The sequence below is a fragment of the Microtus ochrogaster genome, chromosome 5, assembly GCF_000317375.1.
Source record: "Microtus ochrogaster isolate Prairie Vole_2 chromosome 5, MicOch1.0, whole genome shotgun sequence".
Taxonomy (NCBI): domain Eukaryota; kingdom Metazoa; phylum Chordata; class Mammalia; order Rodentia; family Cricetidae; genus Microtus; species Microtus ochrogaster.
Window position 1 is genome coordinate 76,304,427 of NC_022012.1, and position 27,529 is coordinate 76,331,955.

Sequence of the window (27,529 nt, forward strand, 5' to 3'; positions counted from 1 at the left end):
ATATAATGGGCCAAGCGGTGTTTAAAAGAATACAGTTTCCGTGTAATTATTTCGGGGCATAAGCTAGAGCTAACCATGTGGGCGGCCGGGTGCCGGGGACGCAGCCCCGCCGCTCCTAATACAACAGGTAAAGATGCTTGCTGTACAAGTCTGGCAACCTGAGGTGGGTCTCTGGAACCTACATAAAGGTGAAAGGAGAGTACCAACTCCAGAAAGTTGTCCTCTGACTTACACATATATGCTGTGGCTCACATGTCATACACACATGCATATATACATGTCATATACACATCTATATATCATGTATTATGCACACACATGTAATAATAATAATAGAAGATTTTTTTAAAGGAGGGACTGAGAAGGAATGCTAGACTCCCTTAGAACCACCTGCTCTGTAGAGAATTTACCCTTTCTCCTCTGAAAACCACTATTAATCTATTCATGGACAGATCGCCCATGAACTACTTAACTCCCACTAGAACATAACCTTTAAAAATTCCATCACATTGGGAGCCAAGTTTCTAGCAAATGGCCCTCTCTACGGGAGCAGGGTGGGCAGGGGGAGGGGGAGGACGGGGAATGAATAGACCATTCCACAACAAGGTAATAGTTATTCCAATAGGCATGGAGAAATACCTCACAGTTCCAACATGCATTTCACTGATAATTAGCTGAACACCTTTCATATGTCTACTGGCCATTTGTCTGCCTTCTTTAGAAAATGGTCAGTCCCCTACCCATTTTGTAAGTCAAGTTGTCCATTGCAGTTGAGTTGAATGGGCTCCACAAAACTGCCCTTAACTCTCAAAGTTTAATTTTCCTGTACCATATGTTGGAGTGACTATACACAAGGTAATTTGCTCCAGATCTTAATATGGCAGTTTGTGGGGTTTACTTATCACATCCACGTAATTCTCTAAAAAAAGCAGGGTTAGTGACTCCATTTTCAACATGTATTCTTGTACTACCTACCTCTCACAGGCTACTTTCATCTCAACTTGTCTTTCCTTTTTTTTCTGTCTGTTAATATGCATATGCAAATTTTAAATTCCCTTCCTTTGCAATTCAACTCTATATGGAAGCCTACCTTAATTAAACCCCCTTTAGCTGCTGCTGCTTAGTTCTCTAGTCTCTTTGGGCTGAGGCGTAGTTCTAATGGTCATGGCAAATCACTGCAAATTATTATCGCTAGCTTACAAATGAGGAGACTGAGGCTACAGTGCCATGTTCTGGGTCACACAGCTATGCAGTGGCTAATTCAGGGTTCCTACCATGGCTTACGTGACTATGAAGCCTATGGTCTTTCCCAACAACACTGTGGTACTGCATAGGCTTGATGGTGACTCCTTTGTAAGCACCATGCCCTCCCCTCACCATGACCACACCAGATAAAATGTCTGTTCTCTTGCATTTCCTCAATATGCTTGTTGAACTGAGTTGAACTGCTTAAAGCCAGAAAAACACAACTCCTATTTTTGTTAATATATTCCATCCTTGTGCTCAGAACATAAGGTAATCGTTAAATGTTAATGACTAAGAGAAATGGAATAAAATCAGTGTTGTGGTAGCCATTTTTAAGCTTTAAGAGTTTAAATGTGCAGCCTATATACTATACCACAGCTGGAAACACCATATTGTCATTAAGCCAGAAGGTGAATTCAAGGGATGGGAACATTGAAAACAGACACCACAAGAATGGTTAAATCAGTTTTCCAAACCACTTTCTACAAGTAGCTCCTGCTCCCCACCTCCCATAATAATTTCACAATGATTATCCAGTCTTCTATGTGAGAAATTCCAGGCAAATAGCATAAAAGGGGTTTAGAGTAGCCACTCAAGTATTAAGTCAAAAGTGATTGAGTAATAGGTCAAATGGTAGGGCCACCACAGGTAGGGTCATTCTTCTTCAGTTGGTAAAGGACATAACAGCACCGCTGCTGCTGTTTCAAGTGTGGGTTTATTATTGTTCTTATAATTAGATGGATAAAATGCAGCCCACACTCCAGACCATGTGGGTGTCTGAGTATCTAAGGGCTAGGGGTGCTGTCTTATGTTACCAGTGTCTGCTCTATTGCTTTCTTTGCTCATAACACAAAATTTCCTGTTTTTTTTTTAACCAAGCCCTTACTATGTAGCTTTTTAACTTAATTAAATATATAGGCAATTACTGACACCATCTGTCTTTGCAGAAAAAGAACAAGAAGTGGCACAAGAGCCTGGAATTCCTTTAACAAAATCTTTTGACTCTATTAGTGGTATTTAAGAACCTTTCTATTATTTTAAATTGTGTTTTTCTAGTAATAACTAACTTGAGTTAATTTAAAATGTGATGACATTGGTATGTTTTAAAAGTAAAATATCAGGTGGTCCATGACTTTTCAGTAAAATAACAATGTAAACATGTGGTTGAACATCTGTTACTAGTACAGTCTAACACAGCACTTAAAATCCTTTATAAAATTACATGAATCTTTTGCATAAATAGAAATGTTTTAACAATATGTATATTCCTTTCAACATATACTTCATTTTCTTAAACATAAGATTTACCGACTGACTGTTGAATCCAAATCCTTATGAGCAAATGCAAAGAACCCCTTCTTGAGAAGCTGACCTGCCCATCACGTCACAGGTCTAACTGACCTGGAGGACCTACTTAATATAGGTCTGTTTTTAATCTCTTTAAGTCTCTATACCAATTCCTAAGGATATAAATGATATTAATCCAACCACTGAAATCTGCTCAGGCAGCATAAGGAACCTTTACAAAAACCAAGCCCAAACAGATCAATGAAATTCATTGACCCCCTCCTTGAGGAAAGCACAGGAAGGCAGGATGCTGAAGAATGCCGAACTTTCCTAAGGCTAGTAGCTACTCTAGGGCAAACAACGGAGCCCTTCCCTGGCCGGGCAAGCATGTGTTGAGTCTCTTCCACTGGGTAGTACTGCAGTGAAGTTCCCTACCCTTTGCAACAGACATGTGCAGAGCATGAAGTCATTTCTAGAGCTCAAGGACAGTTTCCAAAGGAGTAACTATGTGAAACTTCTAGTCACATTAAAGCCCTAGAGTATACTAAAGAATATGCCACCCCAGAGCTTTTGGGGGGGAAGTCAATGGATAAACAAAAATAATAATAAAGGAAATATGAAAAAAGGAATTTCACAATTGTTTTCAATGTAAAACATTTAGTGGGCGCAAACAGTTACAACCTCAGATTTGATGCTTAGCCACCATAATAGAGCCTTCTGGTGTATTCTCCTGAGATGAAAACAACACATTAAGAAACAGGAGAGTGCATGGGTAGAAGAGGAGCAGGAAGGGAAATGGATAGAAAAAAAGGGAGGGTGGAAGACCTCACCTTCTGGCTGTTTGCTAGAAATTCACTCAGCAGCCAGGTTACCATGGGGCAGACCCAGGGAAGGCAATTGGGAAAACAAGACTCAGCACACTTAGAACACAGTGAAACTCCAGGGCTTCCAGTCAGCCCAACTTAGTCCAGAAGCTGACCCAAAATGAAAACCTGTGTGCAGAACAGGAAGAACCAGCCCGGCTTTTAGAACAGTGATACTGTGTCCTTAGAGTGCACAGAGTCTATCTGATACTATGCATATGACCATTTGCTAATGGGCTGTCATCTCCTCCAGCCCATGGCTGCTTATTAAGCTCTGTGTATTAGCCTCGGCTGGCCACTAGTTAGCTTTAGTGTATGTGACATATTTGTTAAACATAGCAAAGCTTTATAAGGTTCTACTTTAAAGAGTATCTAAAGTAAACCCAGAGGGCAGTTTTAGAAGAGGTGTAACACAGACCTCATCATTCAGCTATCATTTATACTCAAGCACATTCAAATAAGGGACACACAGATTGTGCAATTGTCTGTACTACAGTGGGCTTTCTAGAGACTGGGTTGTGGGGATGCATGTGTAACAGCTTTATTGATACACTTTATACCATAAAGGATACTTCTTCAAAAAAAGTATTTAGTAGTTTTACATCAATTCAGACTTGCGCAAACATCACCATTATCAAATTTACATTTATTTTATTCCCCTTCCCACCAAGAACTGAGTATAGACCCATTAGCAGTCATTTCCCATCCCTTTTCCCTTAGCCACTGTGACCTATTTTCTGTCTCCATGGATTTCATTATCTTAGGCATCTCATGTAAGTGGGATCATACAATGGGTGGTCTTTTGTGCCTTTTCACTTACAGTGTTTTCAAGGTTCAGTCATGTGGTAGCAGGTGTTGGTTGTACCAACCATTCTTTTTATGTTTCAATAGTATTCTATTGCATGGCTATACCACATTTTGTTTTTCCACCAGTTAAAGGATATTAACTACTTCTAATTTTTACTGAAAGAGCTGGCATACATAGAACTGTTTGAGCCCTGATCCTTTTTAACTATAGACAGAGTTAGGGCAGACACTATAGCTTACTTATTGGCTCTTGACTTGTTCTTGACTGCTTCTCAGAGATTAAAAGCAAATGATCTTTGCTTTGAGCATCCATGCACATTTATGCAGAAATATTTTTTCCTTTCTTTTGATTATATGCCCACTAGTGGAGTCGATGGGTCACAGGACAAGCATGGTGTAAGTTTAAGTTATAGGATTTAACCAAGATCTCTTCCCCACGTCATGCTAGGTGTGGGTCAGGACACAGGAATGGAAAGTAGGCTCTTGTTCTTGGCCTCATTTTCTTCTTTAGGAATTTCTCAAACATAAACAAACTAACCTTGGATTTGGCACCAAGAACTCTGAACTGCAGTCTGAACTCTGCTCTCAACCATGTCTCTTCCTTTTCAAAATCTTGCTCCTAGGATCTAAAGCAGCTGGACTAGACCAACTCCAAAGTCCTCACTTTCACAATGCATGTTACCTGCCTATGTAGTCTGCACCAAAATTATTGTTTATGAGAGATTATGGTTTACAAGAGCTGCTGAGTAGCCTAGGGAGCAAAGGGGAACTGTGCTGGAATGCATCTGCACTGCAGGGGATTGAAGCCTCTGCTCCACGCGCTCATCCTCACCCAGAGAAGACCTTGCTTTGCACAAAACTTCTCCATGCCTAAAAGGACTACACACAGGGACCCTCCCTGTTGGGAGCTACACAAGAGTTCTTTTGCTTTGAAAACGCCCACCAAAAAAGCCTTTTAGAGGTCATTTATAGTACCCCATAAGGAGCTCTTCTCTAAAGCCGATCATCCACCAGACCTGATGTTTACAGCATGAAAGTAAAAAAGATCCACCTATAATGTGGGGTTCCTATTGGAGGAGCAGACAATCACTGGTCTTATAAAAATGGATTATGAAAAAAATGGATTACAAAAATTAGATTTTCATGTTTATTAGTATTTAGTGCTCAATGTTCAAATATGAAAATGGCCTTCCAAAAAACAAAAAGGCAAGAAAATACTTAAACAGAAAAAAATGAAAAATGGGTGTGTAATTCTGTACGCTAAGATTATAAGTAATACCACTTAGGCCATCCGTTTTTAATAACACAAGAAGGATTATAAATTGTTAAGGCAGAAGAAGCTTGGAATAGAAAACAGAAAATGCAACAGTGTACTTAAAAGTTGTGTTTTTTGTTTTAAGTGAAAAACAAATGTAGCTGCTGCTGTTGCTGCAGGTTTAAATTTAAAATTTTTTCACTTTAGATAACCAAATAATCTCTAGTGTGATTCTGGCATATCAGGAAAGAATCTCTACAGTAACAGAGAAGCTTCTGGCCCCATAAAGAAAGCAAGTTTATCAATGTTGGTAACTGGGTGTCACAGATGTGCTAGACCAATGGCTAAGAACTTGGGCTTCGCTCTCAGCAAGTTCTTCACTTAGTTACAGGACCCAAGCAGGTCAGCCCACCTCCACAGTTCTTACATAGTGAAGGGGTGGGATGATGAGGGTCGCTCTGTGCTTCCATGATAGAACTATTTAAGAGTCCCTGGTACCCAGAGTATTTCCAGTTTTAGAGGTATTTCACCTGTCCTCGTCATGTCAAGTGTATACAAATGCACTCTAATGGAATCTGATTTAAACATCACTGCTTAAGAGTTTTGTTGCACATGGCTGACATATTTTACTTTGTGTATACTTTTTAAATAGTTTTCATACTTGAAAGCCATTAACTTTAAAAAAAATCTAAACATTTTAAAATCCAAATATGAAAGCGAAAACCAGGGAGGACCTAGGCCTGATGGTTACTTGGCCCTGACTGCTAAGAGAAGGGACCCAGATTCTTTGTTGCCTCTGATCTCATAGACTCAAGAATCAAAATAAGGCCCTAACCAGAGGCAGGCGGTATTCAAGGATGGATGTTCTAGCTGATTAAAGACAGCCTTATTGAGCTGTAATTTCCATTCCCTGGAAATAAATAACATTAGTAGAAACATGGGGAACGACTCCAGGATGGATTCTAGAAGTTTCAATTGTTGAACAGGTAGTTAGGTGATTGTTCCTATCTCTTAGAGAGACTTGTAGAAGACACTGGGCTATCCCAGCAATTGCCACTAGGTGGCAACAGGCCAAGAGGCAGCTGTTCCCTAGGCCTGTCTACTTATTTTTAATGTAATGCAAACAATTCTTATAAATATCACAATCCTATTACTGTTTTACTAATTGAAAATTCTTTCAGTGTGGTATACCCACTTATTTAAAAACTGTGTCAGGTGTGTCTACCACATGGTGCACTCAATGCTGTCTGGTATTTTAATGATCCAAGAGGGGGAGAGATGTCATTTGCTATGCCAAGGAGATCATGTCTTCATGGTTACTGGGATGCTGGGGCCTGTTCTGCTCCCTGTCACTGAGACATGGGCAAGTATATCCAATTCAGAGCCCAACAACTGAGTCCTCCCACTGCCCTAACTGTCTCCACAGTCCTATGGGTCCAAACAAACTTGGGGTCTGCCAGACCCCTGCAGTAATAGCTTCACACACTATATCATGTAGTCACCTCACAACAGACCACAGGGATCCATGCCAGTAGGCCCATTGTATCTGGTTTGATTTGACAATACTTGAGATTGAACCTAGGGCCTCACGTGTGCTAAGTAAGTGCTCTACTATTAAGATGCAGCCACAGCCTTTGGCCTGTGTTAATAGACAAGGAAGTAGGCCTAGAGATATGGAAGGAAATTACTGAAGACCAGACAGACAGCAGAGACGAGGCTGGCATCCTCAGCAAGTCCTTATAACTGGTTCAGAAGTCTCCCTCAGCCCCTCTTAGGCCTCTTTACCCTCTGCTGCTGGCTCTTATGTCCTCCAATCCTTCTGTTCTATCCTTTTCAAGCTTAGTGTATCTTGGCACAACCATGGTGAGAAGCAGGATGACCTATCTCTGCCACAGTCTCTTAGATTAAGACCTCGGATCCTATGGGCCATACCCAGTTAGGGAAAGCCTGGTACTCCATGCTCGAAAATGACATCAGAGAAGAGCTGCCTCCTTACCAGGGCCTAGTAATCTTTAAACTTCGAGTGAAGCCCAACACATGCTCCTGACATACAGTGAGTGAGAAAGAAGAGGTATCTGAACTTGTCCTATCCACAAAAACATTGTCCAACAGAGGTATCTCAAGTTGAACATACCTAAGCCTCAAACCTGGATTTTACCTTCTAATTCTTCTTCAATCTGTTCTACTAGGACACAATTCTTCCATTTTCTGGGGGAAAGGCTTAGAGATATTTTTGATTCTTATCTTTGACTCAGGTCCCACCTCAAAGCCATCTGTTATGTCCCCTACAATGGTAATATGTCTATAGAAAACCACTCCTGCCACCCTTCACGGTTCTGATTCTGGTCTTGCCATTATCACCTGTCACCCAAACTAACTGCACTCCCAGTCTCCATCCTTGCCATTCATGGTCCCTTCTCTTTCTGCACATCACCTCTTTAAAAATAGATAGCAGAGCATGTCATCCCTCTGCTCAATACCGCCAACAAATTTCCAGCCTCTGAAACTGTGTGTGGGAAGTAAGCCCTTTGCTTGCCTCTTAGTCAAGCCAGAAGAGCATACAGAACCCTGGCCTAGCTACAGCTTGATTATGCTACTCCCAGAAGAGCTTCCCATTGGTTTGACAGATGGCTTGGCTTCTCTCTAGAAAGAATCAAATGGTCCAACAATAGATTTCCCATCAGATTTATAACTGTGAATCTGAACGAAAACATGGGTAGGGAGATCATTCCTATTTCCCTCAGTCAAGCAGGCTGCGGAGGAAAATGGCTGTACATCACAGTTGACTCTGAAGGACTGGTGCCAGCCTTGTAATGAGTGAGTTCTCAGTTTGATATCTCTTAAGATTGGCCAATTTAGAGAATAATAAAATATTTTTTAAAAAATTATCACCAGATGGTAAATCTTCATAATTCCTAGTTGGCCTCATAGATATATCTAGGGGCAATGAAGGGAAGGTCTATCCAGAACATAATCTCCAGTGACTAGTCAAGGAAAGTGGGGCCCAGAGAGGTGACTTAATTGTGGATTACAAATACGTATCTCAGACACTGATAGCATAAACTTGAACCACTAGCCTGTTAACTCCCCAGGCCTCAGTTTCCCTATAGAAAAGAAAAGTAGATGAAAACATGAAGATGAATTTGTAAAACCTCTGTGGATTCTTAAAGCTCAGAAATTCTGGTTCTTCAATGACTACTATACAATCTATAAACTAGTCGCTCTGTCTCGTTCTTACAATGATGTTCATAAAAGAAGGCGAGCAAGGAGCAAGACAAAACTCTTTGCCATGGAACTTTACTTGCACTTTAAGACAATTGCAGAATGTAGGACCAAGGCACAGCTGCCCGCATCTGCATGCTCCATCACCCATCCATCCTGCCTGTCACCAGAGAACAGCAGAAGCAGCAGGGGTGAGCAGGCAGCCTCCATCTGCCCAGAATACCTAAGGCAAAGGGGGCTTTACATTAGGTCTCTCTCCCACCCTTTTTCACACAGGAGCATGTTATTGCCTTGTCATCCCAAAGAACTTGAGAACAGAACAATTCTGTCCTGTGCTAGTTCTCTGAATGCAGACAGAGTACATTCAGGGAGGTGGAGAGCTGGGGCCTCTACTCACCACACTGGACCCACCTCTTTGGTAAAACTGCAGTGGACTAAAGGATGTTAAGTCACATACATAACTTTTATTTTCTAGTAATCTCATTTTTACAAGCAAACGAAGAGATGAAAATAATATTTTTACTTAACCCATCATAAGCAGAGTAATATCATTTCCATATTCAATCAGAACAAATATTATTAATGATGTATTTTACACTTCTCCTTATCTCCTCAGTCTTGGAGATCTAGCATGTATTTTCTACTACCAGCACATCTCAGTTTACACTAGCAACATTTCAAGTGCCTAGTGGCTACATGCCTGGCAGCTACCATGTTAGATAGTGTATATCCTGAATGTGTCTGAAAATCTCCATGAAAGTGCAGTTATAATCTTGCTAATATTGATACCGATGATTAGCATTTTGTTATGTTCTCAACCAGTCTTTTGTGTATATATTATTTTTGCGAAGATCAAGTCATGTTGCTCATATAGCTACCTATTCTTTTTTGTGCATACTGTATCATCAAGTTATTCACAACCATCATTTCTTATGATAATATCACATATCACACAGCATCCCATCACTTGGATACATTGTAATTTTGTCTAACGCCCAAATGCTTTGTTTTGGTTTGGTTTTTGGGTTTTTTTGTTTGTTTGTTTTGTTTTTTAGAGACAGGGTTTCTCTGTAGCTTTGGAGTTTATCCTAGAACTCCCTTTGCAAGTCAGGCTGGCCTTGAACTCACATAGATCCACCTGTTTGAGTGCTGGGATTAAAGGCGTGTACCACTACCACCTGTCTTTTTCAGTATTACAAATAATGCTGAGGTGAATAATTTTGTGTCCTTAAGGCTGTGAGTTTCCCTACACTTCTTGCTATTTTCAGAAAAATTATTTTTAAAAATCATCAAGCAAACAGTTATCAAATGAATTCTGACTGAGAAGCAGGATTTGTAGGCTTTTGTGCACCTTTGATGTTTAGCTGTGACCCAGGGAGAAGCACCCCCACCACATATGCCAGAGTTGGTCCATTTATGAAGTGAACTGATTGTATTGGGTGTTTTGTTTTTTTAAAGTAAACCCTTAGTCTTAGCTTCAAATCTAATCAATTAATCCAGCAAGCCAATCATTACAAGCCATCATAGTAAGTCATATCAAAGTCACCACTTACACACTGTCCTTATCCCTTCACACAGTGCTTTTGTGTAGGCCACTGCCATGGCCTGCTTGTGACAGGAGTATCCACTGCAAGGATCTGTAAATTTTTGAAGTTAACACTGAAATTTAAATTTAAAAATAGGATTAAGTAAGAGGCAGTGAGAACATGGGACAAGCACCAAGGAGGTGCAGAGAAATATTTGCTTGGTTTGAATCTGGACTCCGTCCTAAGGGACCCCCACGTGCCTGCTACTGAATGGCTCCAGAGGCATTCACAGTATGGGACTAGAATAGTAGATGTACCCTGCTTCACTAACCGTACTCCACACACTGGGGACTGTAGGAAGACAAAGGCTTAGCAGCTTCCCCTAAAGGGCTGACAATCTAGAGGGGAATATTGGAACCCCTGTACACAAACAAGCATGCCTTGGGCAATGTTTTCAGCAGGGAAAACCAGATGGAGAACGGGAACAATTATCTGAGCAAATCAGGCAAGCCTGCTGTTGAGTAAAAGTCTTAAGGAAATGTATTCTATCTCCTTTGTGAACCAAGGAGTTAGGGCAGCCTGGGGAAGCAAAAAGCAAAAATACCAACCTCTAGAAAATTCAGAGCTCTGGCCCATGATCTATCATCTCAGGCAAGCAGGAAACAGACTTTGCTCTCAGCCCCAGTAAAATGGAGCTACAGTAGCAGCACCATTGCCCCAAACCTGACACTATGGGGCAAACCTGTTAGGAGATGGTACTATCTATCTGAGAGTCACATAAAATGTGCCACCTAAGAATCTAACTTTTTAAAATACAGCATTTCCCACCATTAGTCCAGGCTGGCTTTGAACTTGTGATTCCATTTGATTCAGCCTTCTGAGTGCTAAGATTTTGGGCTCCACCACTGTGCTTAGTGAGGAGTCTGTCCTCTTAAAGGGAATGCTTAATAATTGTAAGTAACATTTGTATTCAACTTTATATGGCAATTTTATGTGTGTATAAGCCCCATGTGGGAGGTATTACTGTTTGCTCCTTGACACTTGAGGACACTGGTGGAGAGAGCATCAGTATTAGTCTAAACGTATGCTGCTTGTGAGGACACATACAGTGCTCCCACTCCTTGGTTCTGTTTTTCCCTAGACAATGCTGCCTTCTTACCAAAAGCCTTACCACCAAAACATTAATATCATTAATATAAATATCAGCAATCTTTTGTATATACATCTGCCTTTGACCAAGAGCACCAAAGCATGAAAAGAGAAACTCCAGAGAAGGATGTGTAAGAAGAGAAAGTTCACTTCCTCCTCAGAGGAACAGGAGCTGTCCTCATCTGATTTACATGTACTGCCATAGAGCGGTAAATATTTAAGTTGACAAATAGGATATTTACAACTGCAGCAGATACTTGGCAGTTAGTTTTTAACAATTGTTGCAAATGTGATTTATTTGCTGTTATGAAAGAGGATTACTGTGTGAATATGATCCTGAAATTAGCTTCAGTTTAGCAAGGGGCCTTGACAGCTTGACCCCTTAATATTCTTATAATGATGCCATTTACATTCAATGCTTACTCAAGTCACTCACTGCTAGATTTGTTCGAGAGGAGTCCACTCTAGGGCAGATGTGTTATGTATTTTAACATACAGAGTTGGTGAGTGGGGCACTTGTAGGCCTTCTAAGAGGAAAAAATATTTAATCAAATCTTCATGAAAATGTGTTCGTTTCCAACTTCCTACAGTGAAAATGCATTACTGCTAATTACAGCATGCTGCAGAAATATAATATTTTATGTTTTCTCCACAAGACACTTCCATGGCATAGGCTGTATTAAACAAGAACATGTTCTGATCCTCTGCAACTTTGACGTTTAATTTGGAGGATTGGTACAGCATCCATGGCATCTCCTTTGAAGGTGCACGGGAGGAGAGTGGGTTTGGAGCCAGACAGATAAGACTAAAATCTGAGTGCTAACCCTTCCTTACTATGTGGACTTAAGGACCTCCTGGATCTGTTTCTTTATCTGAGTATGTGTTGCAGTTTTAAAAACAACTAGAAGGATCAGAGAAACCTGTGAAGTACCTAGCATAGCATATGTATTCAGTCCATGCAAACCATGGCTGGATTACTAGTTTAAGGCTCAAATGTCACCTTTATAGGCAGCTTTGATTCCACCAAGCAAACCCAGGCTGTTCTTTCTACTTCCATATTCATTGCTATAGCACACATTACACTGTGCTGTGATTCACTGGGCATATGTGGATCGGTTATCTTGATGGCATGGCTTATAGCCTCTATCTCTGACTCTAGTGACTTGCAGGCTCTGCCTTGAGCATTCAGCTAAGTTGGACTGGGGATCACATGGGAATTTGAAATGACAAACTTAAAGGAGAAGGAGGAGATGGCTCCTGACCTACTTTTGTCACTGCTAGTTAAACACTTGTAGATGTTCAGTATTTCCTTTAGTTACCACCCTCTTTAGCTTTTATCCAATCACAGTAGAGAACATTGCACTGTCCACCTCTGAAATAACAAACCACAAGCAAAAAACATCACCAAGATCTCTGTTAGATTGTTTTGGCCAGGTATTGCCAGTTTTAAACTCCCTATATCATCATAAATGTTCTACTGAGAAACAAGCTCCACCCTTCAGCTGTGTGATGCAGAAACAGAAATACAGACATCTCTACTCCAAGAATCTCCTTGGCCACTGGTTTGGTCTAGTTAGGACTGGTGTGGCTCTCTTTCTTCTCCTGTCTCATCATACCCTCACTTCCCTGGCTCATGTTTTAACCAGGTATGGACAACAGGCCTCAACCTCTCATACAGTGATCAGCTAGCCATGACTCAGCTCACCCTGTTCTTGACAAATGGCCATCTGGATTGTGGTCTAAGCACCCTGGAAGTGCCTCGCTTTGATCAAGATACAGAAAGGAAGAAAAAGCGCCTTAGCATCCAGGCAGAGCTGGTAAGCAACAGATTCTTTCTGGTTGGTCTGGCATTCGGCAATACTAAGTGAGCAAAAAGAGAATCAAGAATCAGAGAGGTCACTGAGCCATTTCAAAACAAGGTTCATAAATGAAACAGTCTCTGCCATAAAAAGGGGAAGGCCACCCAAGAAGAGGAAGCAGGGTATGAAAGTCCAGAGGCACGGGCCTTCCGTTGGGTACCTCCCAGTTCTCCCCAGCTCTCTCCACAGTCCATCAGTGAGCAGCTATTTTTGACAGCCTTCATCCCTGTTTTTCTGGCCCTCGCTTCCATTTTGAGCTTACACTCCCAGACCCAAAAACTCCTAGACCTGGCTGCTCTGAGTCTTCAGGTGAAGTTATTTAAACTGTATAGTCTCTTCCCCCTACATCCTCTTGAGGGATGAGGCCAGAGGAGGGCAAGACTTACCTTAGCCCCATTCCCTGCCACAACCAGGCTGCAATACTTCTAGCTGCTAAAATGCCTCAGATCTTACCAGTACCCTACTTCCATGAAGATGCCACGTTGGACTCTGCCCCACCATCTCACACTAGCATGGTAGCAATTCCCTTAAGATTTCCTGTCTCCCTTCCTTCCCCTTGGCCTAAAAACTACAGTGAAGATAGCTGCAAAGTAAAAAGGAAATTTAAGTATGCCACTCCCCTACCCAGGAGTTTGTTTTTTTTAATGGAATTCTTTTTTAAGTCAGGCATGGTGGCACACGCCTTTAATCCCAACATTTGGAGGCAGAAGCAGGAGGATCTCTGAATTTGAGGCCAGTCAGACAGCTGGGACTACACAGAGAAACCATGTCTTGAAAAAAACAAAACAAGCATAGGATGTATTTTGTTCACTATTTCCCCTCCCCCAACTCCTCTTAGACCCTCCTCTCCTTCCCACTCAACTTCATGCCCTCTTTTTCTCTCTCTTTAGAAAACAAACAGGCAAACAAAACCAAATAAACTTCACACACACATACAAACACACACATGCAAAACCCATAAAAACACAAAATCAGAAACCATACTAGACTAGCAAAATACCAGTAAGACAAAAAATGCCCAAACTAAGCCATGAGACCAAAAAAAAAATCTACAAAAATACCATTGAGATTTTTGTATTGGCCTGCTGGGCATGGGGCCTGCCCTTAAGTGTGGTTAAGGCTTCTGGTTAAGAAGTCCATGTTCACTTCCCCATTTTAGCACTGGAGTCCTGTCTGAATTGAGCCTGTGCATGCTGCCAGTCTCTCTGAGTTCATATGTATATTAGTCGTCTTGTGTCTAGAAGACAGTTTCCTTAGAATCATTCATTCCCTATGGCTCTTAAGGACCTTTCTGCATCCTATTCTACATAGTTTCCTGAACCTGTAGGGAAGGAATTTAATACTATTTAGGACTTAGTGTTCCAAAATCTCTTATTCTCTGCATATGATGATTGTGGGTCTCCGTTAGTTCCCACCTACTGCAAGAAGAAGCTTCTCTGATGATGGCTGAGTGAGACACTTATCTGTGGATATAGCAGAATGTCATAAGGAGTCATTGTATTGCTGTTTCCCTTTAGCAAAACAATAGTATTTGTTTTTTTCCTAGGTCCACAGTTTATTCAGTCTTAGGTTCTTGGCCACCTGAGCACCATCAGGTATGGGTTCCATCTCGTGGAGTAAGCCTTAAATACAATCAGAGAGTGACTGGCTATTCCCACAAAGTTTGTGTCACCATTGAACCAGCACATCTCGCAGGCAGGTCACTGTTGTAGACTGCTGTGTATGTAGTTGGTTATTAGTAGCATGTAGGGTACCTTCCAGTCCTATGAACACTAGTGAATGGAGGTGAAGACTGTAGTTGGGCACAGCTTGACTTCTGTGTGTTCAGTGAGAGAAGGTCTTACTATCAGGTTGTGGAAAGTAACCAATAGCCTTGACAATAGCCTGAGATGTTTAAAGGTTTCCATGGGCCCTGTGACAAATAACTCCACTAGATGTAACCCATTTCTGGCACTGGAGGTTTCACTTCCTACACAGGATTTTAAAAGATCAGGCTACTATGCTCTTCCTAGGTTGGTTAATGGAGCTTCCCATGATATCTCATTCTGTACCATAGTCTCCTTTGTCATCAGTAGGATGACAGGCCTGAAACCAGCTGCTAATGAGGTTTACTAACTGTAGCATCCATGGGTATAAAAAGGTCTCCATGGGGAGAGGGGGTGCTTGTGGAGCTAGCTAATCAGGTCACAGAGAAAAAGAACAAAGGTCAACAGGGCAAGGTGGCCCTTGGTATAAGAGTATATTTGAGGCTCTGCATCCATCCAGTTGTCCTGACTGCTGCTAAAGATTTCTTCTGCCTTTTCCAACAGTGGCTTTTTGTCCTTGAAAATGAAGCTCCACCTGACATCCAAATATATTAAATAGATAAAGAATTCCAACTGGGAATGGTGGCACACACCTTTAATTCTAGCACTTGGGAGGCAGAGGCAAGAGAATCTCTGTGAATTCAAGGCCAGCCTGGTCTACAACCCATAGCTATTTAATTGGATTCTGTCTCAGAACCTTTTTGGAACATCTTCTACCTTCCTGCTGAACATCTTCAGAACTAGATGCCTCTAGGTTTAACGGAGCCTGTTTGACTCTGCCCTATACCCTCACCATCCTAGAGAGGTTCTTGATGTCTTGAGTGCTCATGCGGCTTTTCCTTACCCCTTCAACCCAGTTCTCCTGTGAGGTGCCAGCTAGGACCTTGCTCTGAGGAGTCACCTCACTTTTTGCTTTCTGAGAAGCCGAACTGGATATGAGGAAATCACCTCCACTTGAGGTGTCCATTTTCACCAGAAGGATCTGTGGAACTGTTGGTCTGGTGCTGGATGAAAAGACACAGTAAAGCTCCATGCCACTACGAAGCTAGAACTGAGTTAGTAGCAGCACAATCATCCAAAGACAATCTACTGCTGCAGAGGCCTGTAGCTTTGGGGACCATAAGCAGTAGTTGTACCTCAAATCGGCAGTGTTCTTCCATTTCCCCGCTTGCCTCTAGGTGTCATTCCTAGCTACAGGCCAAGAAGGAGAATTCCATGAGGACTATTGTATTCTTTTAGGAACTGCCTACACAAAAAAGGAAACTCCCAAGAAATCACTTGTTTCTAGAATTATGGCAGAAAAGCTATTCAGGGTTTCTGGTGTGAGAATAAACTTAAAGTGCTTTAGGTTTCAGAGCGCAATAGATTCTTCCAGGCTGAATCACTGTGTGTGTGTGTGTGTGTGTGTGTGTGTGTGTGTGTGTGTGTGTGTGTATGTGTGCAGGCCCCACACATATTCATATATGCAATAGGGTCTTTAAAAAGAATCATGTACATGTGTACACAGTACAATTTTCAGCCAACCTGAAACTTCCCAAGCAAGTATGAACACACTGTGGTAGGTTCACAGTCAGCCCAGTTTTGAAGAAGGAAGGAGGAAATACAAGGTGGCCACTATAAAGGGATAGCTTCTAGGATAATGGCAGCACATTCAGAACTGATAACTGAGAAGTTTGCTTATATCCCTTTAATAATGTGCTGTGCTAAGACAAGAAAAGCAAACAACAAATGAGCAAAGACCCCTTTCTAGACTCTCAGGGAGCTCAGTGGTGGCCACTGTCAGCAACAGGTGTCAGGACCGTTTGGAACCCTTTGCATCAAATGAGTAGACCTGATCCAGACTCTTTTACAGCCAGCAAACCAACCAACTAAATACATTTGAAGGCATAAAAACAAAGTCTGAGAAATCCCATATATGCACATTTTAGAAATAAAAAGGACCGGAGTGCTGAGTTAGTAAGCACAGTGCTTGCTGCACAAGCATCAAGACCTGAGTTCAATCCCAAGTTCCCATGTAAGAATCTGGGTACAGCGCTGCCTAGATAAATCAGTAAGCTCCTGATTCAGTGAGAAACAAACCCTGTCTCAAAAAAAATAAGACAGCGAGTGATTGAAGAAGACATTCAGTGTCACCCTCTGCCTCTACACACATGTGCACACATATGTACATATGTACACATACACACAAAAGGATTCTTTTTTAAACTTTTAATTAACTCCAAAGTTGACATAATCACCTTGTTCTGTCAACCTTCACTTTTCCCCTCCCTTCCCAGACCTTCTAAACCACAGTTGCTGAGCCGCCATAAAACAGTCGCCTTTGCTAACGTCTTAAAACAACCCAACTCATTTATACACATTTGAACAGATACGATCTGTAATGAATGATTAAGTAAAACCTTTTGTGTTAAATTATGATGTTAATAATGACTCTGTCTCCTGTAATTTATTATGAATTCTCAAATGCTTCGGGTTTGATTTTGATAGAATGCAACCACATCAGAGTTTATGTGATGACTTTATTTTTAGAACTCCTTCGTTGAAGGCACACATTTCCCCACTACTGCTGCTACTGTAATTATGTACAAAACCGATCACTCATTAGAGTTAGGATACATTATCTTCTAGACAGATGAGGCTAAATAAGCAACACATTAATAATTCAGAGAGCAGTTCATTATGCATGTGGATGCCTGCTTCATAACTGGAATAAGAACCTCATCAGCCTCTGCCAACCCTTAAACAATAGTTCTGTGTTATTGCAGCCACATTCCAGTTTACGCTTGTTAAACTGCTACTTGGATTATTTTATCAAACATTCATTTATTTGTGGTCCCTTACTGCCGAGAACAGATTTTGGAAGCTCCTTTTTTAAGTTAATGATTTGAGCAATGGGTGTTATTAATTCTCAGAATATTATAAACATGATTAATTTTCAGGCAGAGATTTATTACATGAGGATTTCAGCTATGTCAACTGAAATGCATCACTGTCAAAACAAGTATCATGGTGAAAACAGAATGCGCTCCACACTTCAGACGCTGTGCTCACAACTAAATCAATTTAAATTGTGGCTGAAGCAAAATTATATTCTCCAGTGAAAAAGAGTATTCCAGGATTCTTTTATTTAGCTTGAAGCATTCTTGTTAGATTGTGATTTAGAAAGGTAGTTTAATAAGTATACACTAGCACTGATGTTTTGTGTGCTGCTGCTTCTTGTTTTCATGGAAAGGCTAAGTTTCTGAGACCCCCACACATTCTAGATGTGGCCAGTAAGATTTTAGAGTGGATGTTGGTCTGAGTGTCAGGGATCATGAGTTCTGATATTTGCTCTGGCATCGGTTTCCTTAGTTATAAATAAGGAAGGGCTAAATAATCCCCAAGGTCTCCTGAGCAGTTTGATTTTATGGGTCCTGGAGAATGGGGCTGTCTGTAGGAAGCCTGGCTAGAGCCTCACACACTGTAGGGGACAAGAGAATGAACACAGCCATGAGCAAAAAGGAAAGGCCCATCTTTCCATTCTGCAGCCTTTCTTGGAAAGGCCCTTAGGTAGGTTTTTATTGCTGTTGTGGAAACTTCTAGAAGGGAGTAATATTGTTATGACAAGCCATAACTAAGACTTTATCAGTCATTACTTAGTATATCAATTAACACTCAGCAAGAGCCAACTAGAAGTAAATTCAAAAGGTCCTTCATCCAACACATGAAGCATGGAAAAAATTGGGATAAGTGGCAAAGAGCTCCAGGTTTATGAAGGGCAGTGCTTGGCCCTGCCACAGAGCGTAGGGTGAGAGCAACATCACAGTGCGCTAAGCCTTATCTACATGTGCTTTGCTAAGACCATCACATGAACCTGTTCATAACCCCATATATTAGGCAGGAACTATAGTGTTCATTTTTTTAAGATATGAGAAAATTGGGTTAAGAAAAGGCAAGTGTATGTTCTTTGAACACTTAGCAAACAAATGGGGAAGCCAATGCTTAAAGTGCAGGCTGTCAAACTTGAAACCTGTTTGCCCAGCCTTATACTGGCTCAGAGTCAGGGCTTGGGTTCCTGGGAGCTTTGGCTCCTTCCTGAGGATGCTTCTGGCTGAGACTTCAGAACACACTTTCCAAAGGGCAAGCCATGTCCCTGTGAATATGTTACTATTCAGTACATATTACCTACTGTCTCAGTGACACAAGTTGGGCTGGGTTATCATGGAGAAGTAGATTTTTAAAGGCATCAGTAGACATAGCACTGGTTTCCTAGGAAGCACAGATGCCTAACTAAGTAACAGGGGCTATGGGAAAGATCAAAGAACTTAAGCAATGAGCCATCCTTTTCTAAAAATGGTCAGTTTATATACTAAGACACAAATAAAATATACATTTTCACAAGAAAATCCACAAGGCCATCTAAAGATGCCATTAGAATGACTGTTCCAGAGCTCTTAAGCAAGATGATGATGGCCTGGTAGGGACAAGAAGCGCTTTCAACATACATGGAACTAGGGTAGTCACTGAGTAGAAAGAAAGGGAGGGCCTCCATTAGCAAAGGGGAGATTGTCTGTAAAGACCTATGGACTCGTACAAGATGGAAAGTAATCAGAAGAGGAAGGGGCTGTGATTAGAGAAGTGCACTAAGACTCTGGAAGAGCTGGAAGAGTCTGCTCACTAAACTAGGCTCTGGATTTCAGTGTGAAGGCAAGGAAACGACCCTGATGACTTTTGAGTAGAAGCATCCTGGTTTGGGGGAAAACAATAAGTCTTGTGGTGATGGTCAGAATCCCAGGAGACAAGTGGTACCCGTAGAGAAAGGAATAGCCTAGGAAATTATATTTATTTATGATTTAAAATCCTTCCAAAGGAATAGGGACAAAAATAGTAGGTACTATTTATCAGATTTCAGACACAGTATCAGATGTTAAATGATGAGTTCAGGATCACAATGATAGTCAGTAGCCTCCCAGGTTTTGATCACATATTTCATATGCCCTCTCATCTATGGAATTCTGCTTGTATCTTCATTTCCAGAACTCCTGGACAATAACATTACAAGCTAAGATGATGGCAATAATGGAAAAGCAGCAGCAACTAAGAGACATATCAGATACCCCGACTCTTTACTGATTCTTCATACATTTTAAGCTGAGGACTGAGAAAGGGGGGCGGGGACAAGAGTTTGTTTTCACTGAGAAGTAGCCCCAGGGTGGCCTGATCTTACTGCATGCAGAAGTCATATTCTGCTGGGCTATGAAATCTTTTGCTGTGCTTTATGACCAAGTACCACAGTATGGAGAGTGATCTACCTACCATGTAGTCTCCTGCTTCTCTCACAAACTGTGGCATAATCTTGATTGTGCTTATTTATACTAAGGTACCATAAGACAAGTTTAGAAGACAAATATAACCTTCGATGGAATCACCATGTGAATTCATGGCAATTACCATACAATTACATGCTCAGTAGCCTCTGTGGAATTCCAGAATGTTGAGGTTCACATCCATCCTCTGTGTAACATGAGGGCCTGCTTGTTGGGGTTTCTGTCCTGAGCATTTCCCACAGCCAGTAAATCCCAAAGAAAACCAAACAGAACATCTACATTAGTTATAAACTGATTGGCCCATTAGCTCAGGCTTCGTATTAGCTCTTATAACTTATATTAACCCATTATTCTTATCTATGTTAGCCACATGGCTCAGTACCTTTTTCAGTGGGGCAGGTCACATCCTGCTTCTCCAGTGTCTGGGCAGGACTGCAGGAAGAGCTTCCTTCTTCCCAGAAAACTCCTGTTCTCATTGTCTGGCCTCTACTTCCTATCTGGTTATCCCGCCTATACTTCCTGCCTGGCTACTGGCCAAACAGCGTTTATTTAAAACAGAATTGACAGATACAGAATTGTTCCACACCATTTCTGGGCCTTCACTATGAGGGCAGGTGCATGGCACTGCCTGGCATGATAGACTCTAGCCAGCTGAGTCAAAGCTTCTTTTAGTTGGCTCTTGTCACTACAATATTTGCAACATGGAGGTTATAGACAGTAGCTATATACTGCACATTAAAAAAGAAAAAGTAACCTAAGAAAAAACTTTTGAAAGTTTTTACCACAAAGAAATGATAAATGTTTGAAGAGATAAAAATGCTTATCTGATTTAAATATTTGAATACATATGTATATCAAGCATTGCATGGTACTCCACTGATAGGTAAAATGTTTTTGTGTCTCTATTAAAAATAAAAATGTGTCCTAGTATGTACAGATGGGACAATTCTAATAGCAATGCATGACTCAAGACACATTATTTTGCAAGGCCTAACATTTGTATAGACATGAACTCTGCCTACCTGTGGAAAAAGTAACCTTAACAATGGTACTGACTGGGATCTTCACTTATAGGGTTTGATATAAATGTTGATGGAAAAGTCACATGGAAGGGGAACATATTACAAAAGATGACTGTAAAGCTTATACATATGTGCCCAAGAGGAGGGAAAGAGGGACAGGAAGAGAGAAGAGTAAGGCTCTCTATTCTCTAATGGGCTGTGATCAGCTCAGCTCACACACTGCTTCCTAGACAGAACCTGAGGCCTGCCTACAGATCTCCAGATACCCCCATGTCAGCGTGTGTTTCAAGTCACTGTGGAAGTCCAAGCATCTAAGACCCTAAGACCCAGACTTGGGCCAGGAGCATTCTTCTCTCACGACTCTAAAGTTGGTCATGACTCTGTATGCAGGCCTCCACATTTCCAGACATCCCACAGAAACAGCTGATGGTCCAGGGCAAATATATAATGTTATGCATTCTGCAAAGCTGCTAATATCCAATACTCTAATTTGTACAGATTAAATTTTAAATGTTCTATGAAATATGTAAGTGAAGTTTTTTGGGCCTACTATAGCCAGTCTCTGATATGTATGCAAAATAAAGTGAAAGGCATGAAAAGCAGAAGGGTTACTTAGGAAGAGGAAAGAGATCACCAGGTGGAGAGGGGGAACAAGAGGGAATAATAGGTGACTATAATTGAAATCCATTGTGAACATGTATGAAAATGGCATAATGAAACCTGCTTGTTTGTATAATTAATATCTACTAATAACTTTTTTAAACAGCAGCTTCCAAACTGAAAATGCAATTAGTTTCAAAACTGGCTACCTTAAGGAGTTTTTTGTTAACACTAAAGTGACTTATATCATAAAGTATAGTATGGGAAGGAGGAATATTACTTTTAGCACTATGAATAATATGTCATGTTGATAGTGTGTTTGTCAGCTTTGAGATAATATGACAGGGGTCTTATTTAGCTTATAGTTTGGTGGACTAGCCCATTCATTTCTTTGGACCTCTGGTGGGGGTGATGGATTGCAATAATAGAAAATGCACGGTGAAATAAAACCACTTACATTTTGAGCCAAGAAGTAAAATAGAGACAAAAGCACCTAAATTCTGACAATCCCTTTTTGAGGGCATGTCTCCAATCACTTAACGATCTTCCACAGAACCCTAACCTCCTCATGATTTCACTATCCTTTAATATGTGACCTTTAGGAAATAGTACCCAAAGCACAATAGCATAGACCCTTAATACAAGGTGAGAAGGACTGCAATTCATATGTGTGGCCTTTCTCTCTCAAAAACACACTACTTCAATCCAATAATGAGAAAAACATTAGAAAAAACAAACCAATGGGAATTTAATGAACTAGCTAATCAGTACTCAAAATTGTCAAGTTCATCAAAAACATGGGAATCTGAAGAACTAAGAAAGATCTGAGGAACATAAGGAAATAAGATGACTGAGTATAATATAACACTAAAAACAAGATGGGGCCTTGAAACAGGAAAGGGGAAATGGAAAAAAAACTAATGAAATTCAAATAAAGTATGAACTTAGATAACAGTAATGTAGCAGCTGGGTTCCCTAGTTATGACAAGTGTTCCAAAGCAATGTACGGTAGTACCAACAGTGCAACTGTGGTGGAATAAGCACGTCTGTGCCATCTAGTCATTTTCTGCAAAAGTGTAACTGTAAAGTTAAATTTTGACGTGAAAATTTTTGGATTCTAACTCAGTTGTAACTTTTCTAGTCACCAGAAACCAGTCGCTATGCAGTGATGACTACCCAGCTGAAGCACGACAATCTCTCCCTAGTCTTCTATTATGTTTTTCTCCAGATGTGTAAGGCCCATGGCATTGGCTATGACCTTGAGGTATGAGGAGTTATAGTTCATTGGGGCTGGACCACTCAGGTATGTGCAGGATCTAGATGGCTGATAAACTGCTGCCCCTTCAAAGAGATGTTTTTTAAGATTAGGTAGGTATGTTCAGAGGAAGGTTAGGCATTGTACAGGACAGGACCTGAACAACAGCAGTTCCACAAGAATAGCACTTAGTCCTGGACACTTCCCTTCCTCTCCAGATTTGCACAATCACATCATAAACCCTAGTTACCAGATTTGGGATTGCCTTGGAGGCATCTCTTGATCCTGCAGTGGACATGTCCTGAGCCTCTAGAGCCTACCCACTACTAAGAAATCTCTTCTTAGTCTTCTCAGACAAATAGAACAGACAGCACTGACACAGTGGCTTAAGCAGCAAGAATTCGTTTTCTTACAATTGGAGGGTAGAAGTCCAAGGTAAATTTGGCTCCTGGTAAGGGAACCACCATCTTCTTCTTGTGTCTCTAACACACAGCCACACAGCCACACAGACAGACAGACAGGCACACACACACACACACACACACACACACGCATACACCAGGGAATGTGATGTTTTTTATATAAAAACACTAATTCTAAAGGATCAATGCTCTACTCTTATGAGTTATTTAACTTAGTGACCTCCTTAAAGGCCCTGTTTCCAATATAATCACATAAGTGTTTTAGGGTTAAAAATATAAGGTAGGGAACAACAAAATGAAGTCGTTATCATTCTGCTGTTTACATGTGATGATTTCTTTCAGGAGAAAAGTGAAAATGCCAAAATGAACTAATTTACCTGAAATTGTTATTAGCAATAACTATGCCTAGGATAAACCTCATTGTCTATGATACTGTAACTAGGAGCAGTATTGTAATAAGAGGGTTGTCTTGGTGCAGAAGGTAAACACATGGTGCAGAGGAAGCAGATCAGTAAAGGTCAGGGGCCTTGCTAGGGAAAGCTACAGAAAGAATGGATAGAGAGACATCAAAGACAGTCATCACAGTTTACAGACTCACCTGCAGGTTTTCTTTTGTTCAATAACTTAGAAAGGATAAGAGATAAAAAGGTAAAGAAAAATACAGAGTAGGGGCAACAGAGTAATAGAATAACACAAAGAAGAAAGAATAAGGAGCAAAGGGAAGATAAAATCCAGAAAATAGAGGATTTTCTATTTGAAGAAAGCAGAAAGAATAACCAGAAGCAAAGCAAACAAATGTGTGTGTGTGTGTATACACATCACATAAATCATACACAAACATATATGGATCAGGGACAACACACACAACACGTGTACATGTTTGTATGTGTGTGTGTGTGTGTGTGAGAGAGAGAGAGAGAGAGAGAAAGAGAGAGAGAGAGAGAGAGAAAGAGAGAGAGAGAGAGGAGAGAGAGAGAGGAGAGGAGAGAGAGAGAAAGAAAGAGACAGAGACAGAGAGAGGCTGAAGTGATAGTCATCTGACCATGTTGGCATTTTACAAATTTCCCAGTTGTATTACTGCCTGACTTTTCCTGAAGTGGGCTCTCACATTTCCTGACTGTAAACATTGATTTAGTAGTCTATTGCTAATGAGAACTGCACCACCACTCCTCCCCTTTCCCTTCCCTTTTTCTTCTTCTCTTCCCCATTTTCTCCCTCTTTATCTTCATCATCTTCTTTTGGTTTCCTGAGACAAGATCTTACCCTAAAGCTTAGATTGGTTTTAAATTCCTGACTCTCTTCCTGCCTCAACCACTCAGTTCCTGGGATTGCAGGGGTTCTTCATCCTCCTGCTCTTCCTGTCATTCTGGACATCGCTCAGGAAGGAAGATGATGACCAGCATTTTAGAGCACTTGCTGTCTGTCAGCCACTGAGCTAAGCACTTTCAGTTCACCATCTCATTCACTCTTCATGCCTGTGCTGGGAGGAGATGCTGTTTCTACCATATTACAATGCGCTTTCCCATGAGTGAATATTCCCAAGAATGTTATGGAGCTGGTATTCAAATACCATAACTGTACACAGCTTTCTCCCATATGTGTCTTTTGCTCTTAAGAACTGCTTCACTTGAACTAAAATATGATTGCCAGCCTAATAAAAGAGTTCTGAGATCCATTTCAAAAGCATTCTCTGTCTCAGTGCCTCTTACTCAGCTGGAGAAGCAGCACCTTCTCTGCAACAACCCCTACTATCGCCGCTAGCTTACACAAGCGAGGCGTGCATTTAAGATGGAATTCCCTGAACTGTCATTCTCTCTAATTATACTAAGACTAAAAAGAAAACCATTTACCTAAACCCAAGTGTAACCTCTTTTACCTGGTCTTACTTTTGGTTGAATTTAAAGTGGGTGTTTTTTCCAGGAAAAGCAAGCAACATAAACAATATATTATTGTTGATACTACCAAAGGAAGATTCCTCCAGTGTCCTCATTCAATTTGGTTTTCTTCCCATTATTATCACAGAATTTCAGTGTTTTTTTTTTTTTCAAAATTGAGGGTGGAGAGTGTCGATTATCCTATGAGCTTATTTTTTTCTTTCTATTTTTTTTTTTTTTTTTTTTGTTTTTTGGAGACAGGGTTTCTCTGTGGCTTTGGAGCCTGTCCTGGAACTAGCTCTGTAGACCAGGCTGGTCTCGAACTCACAGAGATCCGCCTGCCTCTGCCTCCCAAGTGCTGGGATTAAAGGCGTGCACCACCACCGTCCGGCCCGCCCTTCTATTTTTTAAAAAAGATTTGACTGAAGTTTCTGTTCTGCCTGGTTCCCATGGATGTTAAGTCCCAAAGAAATGCACGGAGGCCTATATTAATTATAAACTGATTGGCCTAGTATTATTAGTAATCAGGCTTCTTATTAACTATTTCTTACATCTTATAGCCCATTATTCTTGTCTGTGTTAGCCACGTGGCTTGGTACATTTTTCAGCAAGGCAGTCACATTTTGTTTGTTCTATGTCTGGCTTCCTCTCTGTCTGGGTGACAGACTACAGACTGAAACTTCCCTCTTTGAGGAATTCTCATTGTCCTGCCTCTACTTCCTACCTGGTCGCCCTGCCTATACTTCCTGCCTGGCTATTGGCCAATCTGCGTTTATTTAAAATACAAGTGACAGGGTAGAGACCATTGTCTCACAGCATTATGTATACAGTGGTCTGCCTGTATGTATGCCTGAAGGCCAGAAGAGGGCACCAGACAGTACAGATGGTTGTGAGCCACCACATGGTTGCTGGGAATTGAACTCAGGTCTTCTGGAAGAGCAGTCAATGCTCTTAACCACAGAGCTATCTCTCCAGCCCCAAGCTTAATTTTTCTTCATGCATATTGGAGATGCATTGCTGAGTTTTTAAGTAACTTGGTGGGTCTCATTCCTGGTATTTCTATAATGCCACAGAATGCCCCCACTAGTTTCTTAATGAAATGAAGCTGTAATGCAAGCCATATGAGGAAAGGCATCATGTTTACTCTCTGTAATAGTGTGAAGAGGGCTAGCATCACTCATACATAGGCAGTATGGCCCCACAACCAGCAACAATCATTTTCTCTTGCCTAGATATTACCATGGTGGGAAATATTAGCATTGTTTACATAAACTCTGGTTCTTCCCTCTTTGGGTACATAATAGAACTACACTTCCTCAGTGCTCTCCCAAAGTTGGGCATGACCATGTAAATTGTTTTGGCCAATGAGATATTAACAGAAGTGAGATATGTCCTTTCTATGCAGAACATTTGAGTTTCCGTATCCTCTTTCCTACCTTGGAAAAACATGGGAGTTCATTCCAAGAGTTCACTGTACCAGTCTGGTGTCTGAGGGTATCAACAGTGATTGAAGACACATGTCATCCACATGGAATAAGAACATAAGCAAGAACTGCAGCTTCTGTTGTTATAGACAACCAGCAACTGTCTTTTTCAAATACTGAAGCATAACCAGTCTACCTGGTTGGCATAGAAATTAGTATCCAAAAAAAAGTGTTCCCAAACAAAACCTGCAAGTTTGAGGTTGACTTGGTGACATGGAAGTGTTCATGGGAATAGGCCATCTCAAAAATCATATTGTGAAGTCATAAAATATTAGCAAAACTGGTACCTATAACAACTTAGAAGGCCTACTGTGTTCACAGCATTGGCGAAGCAGTTAGAAAACACAATGCTTTTTTTTGTATGTTGATCAGTGTCAATTGCTTTGTCAAAAAATACAAAAACTGTGAGCCTCTAAATGTACCAGGCAATCTATATCAAAAGTGAAAATAAACGGATTCTAGAAAGTAGGAACTTGAAAAAGCTGGGAAAAGTGAGTTGTAAATTTAAAAAAGGTATAAAATATACTGACAGGAGCTGGCAAGATGAC

The 27,529-nt window shown here is 40.9% G+C and overlaps 1 protein-coding gene across 1 annotated transcript in view; it reads left to right on the forward strand.

Moving 5' to 3' along the window:
* The window catches only part of Iqch (IQ motif containing H), a 136,227-nt gene that overhangs the window by 89,795 nt on the left and 18,903 nt on the right, over nucleotides 1-27,529 (forward strand). Inside the window, exons 12-13 of the mRNA XM_013346489.1 lie at nucleotides 13,001-13,171; nucleotides 23,088-23,210. Of these exons, the coding sequence (XP_013201943.1) occupies nucleotides 13,001-13,171; nucleotides 23,088-23,210 (294 nt within the window). The remainder of the gene's footprint in view (nucleotides 1-13,000; nucleotides 13,172-23,087; nucleotides 23,211-27,529) is intronic.